The sequence below is a fragment of the Leptidea sinapis genome, chromosome 9 (assembly GCF_905404315.1).
Source record: "Leptidea sinapis chromosome 9, ilLepSina1.1, whole genome shotgun sequence".
NCBI classification, from domain to species: Eukaryota; Metazoa; Arthropoda; class Insecta; order Lepidoptera; family Pieridae; genus Leptidea; species Leptidea sinapis.
In genome coordinates this window covers 8337904-8349318 of record NC_066273.1, presented here as the reverse complement: position 1 = coordinate 8349318, position 11415 = coordinate 8337904, and the positions used below count along the sequence as shown (strand labels likewise).

The 11415-nt window shown below is 33.1% G+C and overlaps 2 protein-coding genes across 2 annotated transcripts; both read left to right on the top strand.

Moving 5' to 3' along the window:
• The first annotated feature begins 249 nt into the window (after window positions 1-249).
• Window positions 250-10349, top strand: LOC126966120 (calcyclin-binding protein). The gene is made up of 5 exons (XM_050809995.1): window positions 250-506; window positions 637-844; window positions 1652-1858; window positions 3429-3591; window positions 9576-10349. Exons 1-5 carry the CDS (start codon window positions 483-485, stop codon window positions 9667-9669), a joined length of 696 nt encoding a protein of 231 aa, XP_050665952.1. The 5' UTR covers window positions 250-482; the 3' UTR covers window positions 9670-10349.
• Window positions 4118-7294, top strand: LOC126966119 (zinc finger BED domain-containing protein 4-like). The gene is made up of 2 exons (XM_050809994.1): window positions 4118-4918; window positions 5485-7294. The coding sequence occupies exons 1-2, from the start codon at window positions 4699-4701 to the stop codon at window positions 7188-7190; spliced, it is 1926 nt and encodes a 641-aa protein (XP_050665951.1). The 5' UTR covers window positions 4118-4698; the 3' UTR covers window positions 7191-7294.
• Window positions 10350-11415: the final 1066 nt, after the last annotated feature.

Sequence of the window (11415 nt, the reverse complement as noted above, 5' to 3'; positions counted from 1 at the left end):
TAAAAAGAAGTAAGATAGAAAAAATATTAAAAATCAAGTAATTTTATTTTACGACACGCCATACCCACGGGACCTCTTTCGTGAAACAAGATGTGAGGCTGGGAGTCACTGTCATGTACTCGGGCATTACTGACTTTTGACAAATTAATTCTCTTTGGCCAATAAGGCGTTAGCATCATAGTAGTCTGTGGGCATGCCGCATCACACATGACATTTGGCAATCCTCGTTGTCGTTAGAGTAAAAAATATTCTTTAGGAGTTAACGAATCAACGAGAATGTTCCACAGAATACTATTCTAAATAATACAATATAAAATTCCAATTTGACTTGCGTGTTACGACTAGAACTACATAGATTGCGTACAAACTAAACTAACCTTGTTCATCGATATTTTATTTCCAAATCGGAACTTTTAAACTATTATTGCTGAAACTGTTCTGCAAGGTTTGATTTCTCATCTCCCGATTGCAATTGAGATATAATGGCAGATACTAAAATAACTGAGGTTCGTAGATAATTTACTGAAATGCGGCAAAGTTGTTATTTCTCTGGTATTGCAAAAGAGAACGGCCGGCGCTGATCACGAAGATACCCAAGCTTTTTTTGTTGTTTAAAGTTAGTTTTTTGTCTTGCAGCTGAGGAATGATATCGAAGAATTGCAGGAGCTCATGAGTAATTCAAAGAGGAAGAAAGTCCAGGATATCTTATCATTAGAAATACGTAAACTTGAGACAGAATGGATTCACTTAAAAGAGAAAGCATCTGCAGACTCCTCTATGGTGGTTGAGCCTTCTGCATCCGCTCCCGTGCAAAAGAGATACGAGATAAAGATAAATGGTTATGGTAAGCACAGTTGGATTGAGTTATATTGAGTTTGTATGCCAATAGCATTGTTTGTAGTATTACTAAACTAGAAAATATCTACTCAAAATCAAAAATAATCCACATAGATCAAAAAATAAACCATATGTTTCATTCAAACATTTACAACTATTATGGAAAAATGTAGCTTTTGTGAGAAGAATTGATAAAAGTCATCTATAGTATTTAATGTCCCAGTATTTTACATTGTATCAATGTGATGCACCAAAAATACAGAAACCTTTCAATTTACTTATGCACTTAAGTAAAATACCAAGACTAATGCATGCAGTAGATGTATCATTATGCATACACTGTAAAAGTAAAAATACTTTTACAGTGTGTACTAGTGCATAATGTATACACTGTAAACACAATAATTGGTGAGCATTATATCAACTTAAGAAATAAAATCAAAGTAAATATACAACTTTGCATATTAAAATAGCCATTTTTTTAAATTTATTTAGTGGCATGGGATGCAAGTCCATAGGCCTTAAATTAGCCATTAACGGCAAATGATGACTGTTTAATGGTTTATAATATCTGGGCTTTATTATACATAGCTTTATTATCTGCTCCTACAATACAGACTCCAACTTTTGTGGCATTTCACTGTCTAATTAAAAGTAATCAAAGCTTGTAAACTTATTGTAATCAAATGATAATGTATAAAAGGGATTGACTTCATGATGATGATGTAATCAAAACATTTGCCTGTTAATGTATTTGAATGCATGAGTAATTAGTAAATTAATATTATACAAAATATAATATTTCAAATTTCAGGTTGGGATCAGTCAGATAATTATGTTAAAGTTTTTGTAACATTAAAAGATGTTCATACTATCCCCAAAGAGCAGGTATATTGCAAGATAACAGAAAAATGTATGGAATTATATGTTGAAAATTTAGACAACAAAAACTACAAATTGGCAATAAACAATTTACTGTATCCTATTAATGTTGCGGAATGTTATTGGAAACAGAAAACTGGTAAGGATTTTTTAAAAAAAATTGACATTATTTAGTTAGTGATTTAAGATATATCACCGTGGAACAGGGCTACCTTGAACTATATTAAAGCCGCTTTACCGACCATAGCCATTTAATGCAAAAAAATTATCAATGGCTTACATGAATCATGATAAGCTAATTAATAAGAGAGAGACAGTCCACAGAGAGAGAGTCTCTGAAAATGTCTCTGTTGAAGGAAATATTTCGGTTGCATTGTAAATATTCCCAGATGTAACAGCTTTCACATGAGGTTCCCTGCGGATACATCCATCCAGCTACTTCATATATCAAGAATGTTTTACCAGAATTTTGCAACCTCCAACTATAGATTGGTTTATTTAGGCAGTTTTGAATGGCCCAAAAATTCGACATCTAATGTTATAATTTTACTGTTGAATGTGGTGGCACTTTAAAACGGTTTTCTTTTGCCAATTTCAAGGCTTCTATGCAATATGATCAGACTATGGTTGTCTTTACTGCTGTTTGAATTTACTATAAAATGCTGCATTATTCACCAATAATTCCGGATTCCTCCAGCCGGCGTAACTAGATCTAAGGATCCAGCTGTTGGGCCCATAATCATTAGCTAAGAAATATAATTTCTAGTTGTAAAATTCTCTAAATTATTATTATAAATTACCAATATAACATAAATAGTATGCCATTCAATCTATCTACAGCTCTTAATTTATTCCCTAAATTATTAAATTATGATTAGGTTAGTTATGTAAAGCCCCTTTACAAACAAGCTTTATGACATTTATGAAGTGTTATTGCAATATTTTATGTCATTGTCACTCCATATTCTTCCTGGAAGTGTTGCACCACAATTAAGCCCATGTCATGTTAAAGTAGTTCACCAAGCTTTGAGTATGTGTTTTCAAATTTAAATGGTAATGAATACAATAGAATAATATTTATTTACCATAGGGAGTGACAATTATAATGTGACATATTACAACAACACATGAAGCTACATCAGTTTGTAAAGGGGCTATGACATGTGGAGGAGTGATAAGAAACTCTAGCCCAATTATTTGTGCTATGACTATAAAGGACATACACAGATAAGATTATAACTTGTGAAATTTACACAAACTACTTAAAAAGGAGTGAAAAGTAGGGACACATTTAATGGAATTTAGAAGGTGAATTTCAGGGGGTACAAAATTTTGTAAATAAGAATGCATTGTAGGGAAACAGCTGAAGAAGAAATGATCCCTGTTTTCCTCATCTAGACTAGAATCACAAAGGAAATGATTTCTAATTCTGAGATCATATTAGCCAGGTTGTCCTCCCATATTTAGCGGGGTCTTCCCCTGTTTCGTAAGCCATTCCTAGGGTACCAATCTGTGGTCTTTATGTTCCACTTCTTCTTTCCTCTACTCATATGCCCAGCCCACCAACTACTGTTATAATTACTAACAAAAACTGGTTGTTTAAATTTTGGCTGAAGTTTCATAATGTGAAACTACAGTGACCTTAATTCACTTTTAATACATGGCAAAGTAAAAAGGTTAAAAGCATTATCAATATTTTCTATTTTTAGATATGGTTGTCGTATTTCTATCAAAAGTGGACAAGGCAGTAAAGTGGTCTCACATGACAGAGATTGAGAAGAAGTTTGAAGACAAACGCAACAGTCGTTTTAAACCAGAAGTAGATGACAAACAAGACCCATCAGCATCCATAATGGGTCTTATGAAAAATATGTAAGTAATCTATATATATAAAAATGAATTGCTGTTTGTTAGTCTCGCTAAAACTCGAGAAGGGCTGTACCAATTTGGTTTATTTTAGTCTTGAATTATTTGTGGAAGTCCAGGGAAGGTTTAAAAGGTGAATAAATATGAAAATTCAATTCGGAAAAAAAAAATATAAACAAAAATTCTGTTTTTCCTTTGATGAGTCCCCCGTCGTTCAGAAATCAGATTGAAAGAATAATTAAAAAAAAATAACTAATTAAATTCTATTTATCTTTCTTTCTAAATAATACTAAGCACTTCTTGGCCATCATTCAGAAATATAACAGCTGTTTCCAGATGTCATCTATTTTTCATACCCGTAAATGATTAACCTAGATAATTATAAAATAACTATATAACCTAAATATAGTCTGAGAATCGGTCGTCATCTATTTTTTATACCCCAAAAATTTTAATTATTAATTTTCTTATTACTTTATATGGCAATACATGTTGGGTCAACTAGTATTATATAAATATATGTGTTAATCAGGGATGTTGCGAACATTCGCATCTGCATCCGCAAATGCGGAACATCCGCATTGTTTTGGACATCTGCATCTGCTTCCGCATCCGCATTAATCAATGCGAATGTTCATGCGGATGCGAATATTATACAAGTAGCGACAAGAAAGAAATTGGGCGGGGCCGGTGATTGACGCGTGCCGGTCGCACGTGACAATAACCAATGGGAGCGAAGAAATTAGTGACAAGATTCGACACGTTTGTTTGTTTTCGCTAGTGCATCATTTGTTTGTTCCTTTCCTTGCAAGTGGAAGTGAATAAATACGTGTTTGTTTGCGTTGTGAAGTGAAAGTGAACTACTTATCGTATCATAAAGATAAATAGGTATTTTTAATGTTATTGTGATACAGTGTGTAAATAAGAAGAGTTTACAAGAAAACTTTATATTATTTAAGACTAATATCCATAAGATCACAGGGTAACTTCTATTATATTACGCCGGTAATACGTTTTATTGTAGGAAAAAATATCGTTTTATGACGAAATTCGTTATTTTTCCAGTGTGATTCCCGTTATTGATAGTTTATCTATCTAACTATTTAGTCAACAATGTCACCACCGACCAAAAGTAATGTATGGGATTATTTTGAACCAAATAAAGAAGACCAGGATAAAGCTGATTGTAAAATATGCAAAAAAAGCTACTCTCGCAAGGGCCGCACCACGTCGTCTTTAAAAAACCATCTTAAGTCGATGCACTCAGAAGAATTTTCTACATTTGAGAACATTAGTAAAGAAAAAAAATTACAACAGATGAAATCTGACGCAAGTAAGTTTCATAATTAATAGTTTTAATTAATTAATATTTACTTGAGGCATTGTTTGGTTAGTTTAATAAAAGAATAGTTTTAGTTGTGGTTTATTGGCTAAGTTTCCACTCAATATTATAGTTATTTGCTGTCATATAAAACGTCAGTTGTAAAAAGACTAATATATGTAATTCATTTATCTACTTTTTTATTGTTTCAAAATAAAACAACCTGTACATAAATGTATATTTTTAATATGATATTAAAATATGAATAGTGAATTACTTAACTCAAAAACTATTCGGCTGATTGCAAAAATTTTATCACTATCAAAAAGTGTACCTTTTCTTTTTAGTGTAGTTTAGCTTCACGCTATATTTAATGTTAATGCCAGAAAACATTAGGGATCCTTCCTTCTTATAAATATTTATAAGGAATAAACTCCTTTTATTTTTATTTTTTGCAATATAAGTTGGACATTTGATAGAAAGGTTTTCTGGTGTTTTAAAATGTCCTCACTTTTTAATTACTTTTAAGTAAATAGTTTTTTACAACGAAAATTTTTATTTATTTGTGTATTTTTCAGATAAAGTTACCACTCCTCTGCAAGAATCAAAGAAACAACTTTCATTAGAGGAAATGGTTCTAAAAGAAAAGAAGTGGGACGTCAATAACTTGAATTCTAAAAAAATTGATAAACTCATTGGAGAAATGATTGCACTTCAAAATTTGCCGTTTAATTTTGTTGAAGGGCTAGGTTTTCGTAGACTGATGCAAGAATTAGCACCAAGATATAACTTTAGGGGACGCAATTTTTTTACAGATTTTGTATGCAAGGAATTATATAGCAAAGTGGCTCAAAAAGTTAAAGGATTAATCGAAAATTTTGATAACATGTCGTTTACGTCTGACATTTGGTCGGATCCTAGCTCAAACGCTTCTTTGCTTAGCCTGACTTGCCATGGAATTGCAGAAAACTTTGATAGATCATCGATAATATTGAAATGTGAGACATTTGACGGCCGTCACACTGGTGACATAGTTGCTGAAAAATTCAGTAACATGCTTTCTGAATGGAACATTAAAAAACAACAACTGCATTGCCTAATCAGAGATGAAGGGTCTAATATGAAACGAGCCGCGCGATTAGCAGCATTAAATGATATAGACTGTACTGTTCACAAGATACAACTGGCTATCCGTAGTTGTTTAGGTTCTCAAGAAAACATAAAAATACTAAAACAAAAATGTAAGAGAATTACGACCCATTTCAATCACTCTACCATTGCCCAGAAACAACTGCAATCAATTCAGGACAGACTGAATCAACCGCACCTGAAAGTGTTTCAAGATTGTGTAACACGATGGAACAGTACATTCTACATGTTCGAGCGTTTTTCAAAGATAAAGGATGCTCTGAGCCTTTACATGAATGATAATGAAATTGACCCTATTCTACCAGAAGAATGGAAAATGATTGAAAGTTTCATTCAATTACTGGGACCTTTTGAGGAAGCAACACGGGAACTGAGCAGCTCTTCTGCTCTTATTTCATCTGTGATACCGATAATACAAATGCTTGAAAAAAAAGTTGATGACTATTTATATTTAACAAGATCGCAAGAGTTTGATCCGATTCGTCAGGCTGTAACGACTTTGAAAAACGAACTTTCTACAAAGTTTTCTAGCTTGGGAGAAAACAATTTATATACCATCGCTACCTACTTAGATCCTCGCTATAAGCACAAATTTTTCACACCGGTGACTGAAGAAAAGATTAAAGATGACATTTTAAAAATGATAAATATTGAGAATGACAATTTTGAATCAGTTAATACCAATGCCAAAAGGGCTAAAATAACTGATTGCATGGAAAATGAAACAGAACAACTAGGACCAGGGACTTCAGGTTTCAACAAAAAGCCATGCTTAAAAAACGACCTGGCTATGATGTTAGATTCGTCGAGTGAAGACGAAAGTCAAGATGAGCCAGAAAATAGTAGCGTTGAAGCTGTATTAAAAAAAGAGTTACTTGCTTACCGTACTAAAAAAAGAATAAATGTGAGTGAAAATCCTTTAAACTGGTGGAGTGTACATCGAGGGGAATTCAAGGTATTATCGCCGATAGTACGAAGATTTTTATCTGCTCCACCGGGCAGTGTTCCTAGCGAACAACTATTTAGTAGCGCGGGATTAATTTACGAACCTCTGCGTAACAGACTAGAACCAGAAAAGGCGGCAATACTACTCTTCATCAAGTATAATGCTCCTATTTTTAAATTCAACTACTGATATAAAAAACAGAAGGTGTTCAGTTACATTATACATGACTTATATTTTTAACATAAAAATAAGTACTTAATTATGTTTGATTACAATAAAAATGTTAATAATTACGTTGTCATTGTTTTAATTCTTCATGGATAGACTTTATTTACATAATATCTTATACATCCGCATCCGCATCTGCATCCGCGGATGTGAGCCTGCTAAACTCCGCATCCGCATCCGTATCCGCGGATGTGAAAATATCGGCATCTGCAACATCCCTGGTGTTAATTAATCATGTTGATGTGAGACAAGGTGCCAGGGCAGTAGGTAAGAACTATTCAAGCTCTGATGTCCTAGGACTTGATGGATAGCATCTCTTCCACCATGCTCTGAAACTGTTTCACTGATTTGACCCCCATTCTCGAAAGCCCATAGTTTTGAAATCCTGAAAATCGGCTTTGTCCATCAGATCTAAAAAAATAAGAAGATAGCTTGTGTCTAGCTAAATAAATGCCTTGAAAGGAATTGTTGAGAGCATAATTTAAATAAATTAACATCTTGATTCTCAATATATTCTTGATTATGTAATTGCTAGAAACTGTCGTAACCATAATGGAAATTACACTAGGAACAGACATAAACTTATAATGCCTACTACTCGGCTAAGTCAAGTTATTAAGTCTTTTGTGGGGTGATGTATAATATGCTTTTACAACAAGATCCCAGAAAATGATCAAAACAAATGTATTACGAAATCTAAAAGAATTGTTAAAATCATTTCTGTGGTAAAGGTTACTATAACATAAATTAAATAAGTCTTTCTGAATGATACCACAGATTGAGGATGGCGCCCTCAGGCTATTAAATAATAAGTTTAATTTACGATATTACTAATTTGTAACCATATTTTTTATGAAAAAAAGAAACCCTCAAGAGTCAGTTTCGCCCGTTCTTCTCAGGTCTGAGGCATACTTTTTGGATTGGGTGGTAGTTTTTGACTTTCAATAAGCAATATCACATTGTATTTTGAAAATAAAATATTTGAATTTCCCTAATCTCCTGAAACACATCCACCTCTCTATTTCTTCGACTTTTTCTGGAGTGGTTGTGTTTTTGAGTTGATAGATTATTTTTAATGTATGCCAGGTAGATGAATGTTGTGTGATTATTAAATTACTGTAAAAAATTGCCTTATGAAATGTTTATTGTGTATTTCATTTACGTGACTCCTAGTTCCTTGCTGAGGACTGTTGGTGTTGCAGCTTATGGTGCCTATTGTTCTGTTAACTTGTACATGTTCTGTACATTATGTTCAAATATCCGGACGACCGAGCCTTGCTCGGATTTTTAAGAATGTACAAAACTTGAACAAAAAAAAAAACTAATAGGACATCTGGATTCGAACCGGGGTCTTCTGCTTTCCGGATCACCCAATGTCCCATCTGAGCTATAATAGTCTTGTATATAGTGGCGAAATTTACCTTTGTATTCTAATGTTGTTGTAGCTGTTTTGCATTTTTTTTAAATTGAAACCTAGCTAGATCGATTTATCACCCCCGAAATCCCCTGCATACTTAATTTTATGAAAATCGTTGGAGCCGTTTCCGAGATTCAGATTATATATATATATATATACAAGAATACACATGGTTTTCTTACAAACATTCTTAAAACTATGAGAAATTTGTATATATAGTGAATGCAGATTTCTAATTTCAATGACATGTCTTATATTATTTATAAAAAAATATATATTTTAATTATATAATGTTTAATTGGTTATTGTGTCTTGGGAACTCACATTTTTTATTAGTTTCTTTAGATTTGACTGGTAGGTCTTCTAGGTCGTTCCCACTCGCTATTTGTTACGTAGACGCCTTAGATTAGGGATTGGTCTCCGCGGCGCTCCAACTAGATATCGCAGGCGTAGTCGCAAAGTGCGGCAACTAATACTACGCCCAAGTGGGCGTACACGAGCCAGTCTCAAACAATTGTGACGTTGACGTGCCCCATGTTCTGTTAAACTTTACTAATACCTAATTAAAACTAAAGTTCCGGGTTGCGGAGTAAAACTATGTTAAAATAATACTACAAGAAATAATAAAGACACATAATATCATCAGTATATAAATTACAAATTTTGTAATATGAATATATAAATATATACATAGTTGCCTTAATAAAAAAGCTATTGTTCTTAGGTAGTGTGGTATCTAGTTGGAGCGCAGCAAAGACCAATCCTTAATCTAAGCATGTACATATTCTTATACCATGCTACAGAATAATGATACTAGATTATACTTATATTGTGTGCTTACCTTTTGTGCTAAACAAATAAATTAATATTCCATAAGTGCCAAATAATTATTTTAAACATGTAATAAGAAATTTAATATAATATTACAGGTATGAGACTGGAGATGATGAGATGAAGCGAATGATCTCTAAGGCTTGGTATGAAGGCCAGCACAAGAAGAAGTCTGACACTGTTGACTTGTAATAAATAACTGGATATAATATAATATGGCCCAGGCCATATAACGCGGTATCCTTATAACGCGTTTACATATTACAATATCAACACCGATATAACACGATCCTTAGCTTATATAACGCGTTATCACGCGTGGTGTATCCCCTACTTATATAGGGTATCCCCTACTTATATATTTCTGTACCTACTGTGAAATTTATAATGATTTCTACAGTACATAATTAGCTTCGCGTACTTTTCCACATGTGTCAATTGTGTTTTTACAAAATTAAATTATTTTATTAAATTGATGTATTAAAACCCTTACTAAAATAGTAAAACTAGGCAAACAATTGGAAATCCTTGTTACGAATTATGTTTAATTATTATTATTATGATTACGAATTTCGAGGTCGTAAAAACGCAATATTAGCCTTATAACGCCGTTTTATATAACGCGGAACCACTGTATCGCGTTATAGGGGAGTGGACCTATATATTATTTTAAATATAATATACAATAGCATCATTGACAAGAATTAAGGTGATATACAAGACACTTGTCAAGTTGTTGCAAGTTGTCATTGTCAATAAAATATATATGTCATTACGAAATAAAACATTGTATTCCAACCTACTGATAACTTTTAAGAATAATTTTAAATTAAGATTTACTTTTCTTAAAATAAATGATTAATGGATTATAATGGTGTGTTTATTTATAATGTCTTGAATGCTTCATTAATGAGAGGTACCTAGTACTACAATCCAGATAAGTTGATACCTTACAAAATCGGTACAGTCGGTATACAGTTGGTATTATAGGTATGTATAGCTAAATCCGCATCTGAAGCAGTAGAGGAAATTAACCCTAATTTTATGATAACTTATAATGCCTACTACTCGGCTAGGCCGAGTTAGTAAGTCTTTTGTGGGGCGTTGTATGTGCTTTTACAACAAGATCCCAGAAAATGTTCAAAACAAATGTACGAAATTGAAAAGAATTGTTAAAAAACGTTTGTGTTGTAAAGGTTACTATAACATGTCTTTCTTAATGATACCACAGATTGAGAATGGAGCGATCGCCCACAGGCTGTTAAATAATTTGTACTATTTTACGTTGTAACATATTTTTTTAAAGAAAGAAGCCAGCTGAGTTTGTTGTGCCCGTTCATCTCAGGTCTGAGGCATACCTTTTTTAATGGGTGCTGGTTTTTGACTTTCAATAAGTGATATTATAACCTAATTTGAATTTGGGGTAGGTCTTTTCACTGGGTTGTTGATATTCAGTGATCAACGCCGCCCATATTCTCTTGCAACACCTTCAAAAAAAGCGCGAATCACAGGAGCGTTGCCGGACTTTGGAAGGCCTACTCATGTCCTGGAAACACGGCACAAGGCAGCTCATTCCACAGCATGGTTGTAAGTGGAATAAAGTTCCTTAAAAACCGCACTGTGGAGGACAGGACGCCACACATCTAGATGAAAGGGTTGATATCCTAATTTATGGCGTGTCGTGCGAAGGTGGAATTCGTCGGCAGGAATCGGATCAAATAATAATAGAGAAAGCATGGAATGTTATGTAAAAAATAACAAATCCTTATACCTATTTGTTTTATTAAAAAAAACTGTATAACACTTACTGAATGTCATAAACTACAATCTATTCCAAAATATTTATCATGAAACAAAACAGGCTCATGAAACTTAGCGGGCTTTTTTATAAAGAATCATTAAGAGAAAAATTTAAAGAAATAAACATTTTGACTGTTG

Excerpts from the sequence above, each read along its gene's own strand:
- LOC126966120 (XM_050809995.1), top strand. The coding sequence starts at position 483 with ATGGCAGATACTAAAATAACTGAG. Across the intron at positions 507-636 it reads CAGATACTAAAATAACTGAG|CTGAGGAATGATATCGAAGA; the intron begins GTTCGTAGATAA and ends TTTGTCTTGCAG. Across the intron at positions 845-1,651 it reads GATAAAGATAAATGGTTATG|GTTGGGATCAGTCAGATAAT; the intron begins GTAAGCACAGTT and ends TTCAAATTTCAG.
- LOC126966119 (XM_050809994.1), top strand. The coding sequence starts at position 4,699 with ATGTCACCACCGACCAAAAGTAATGTATGGGATTATTTTGAACCAAAT. Across the intron at positions 4,919-5,484 it reads ACAGATGAAATCTGACGCAA|ATAAAGTTACCACTCCTCTG; the intron begins GTAAGTTTCATA and ends TGTATTTTTCAG.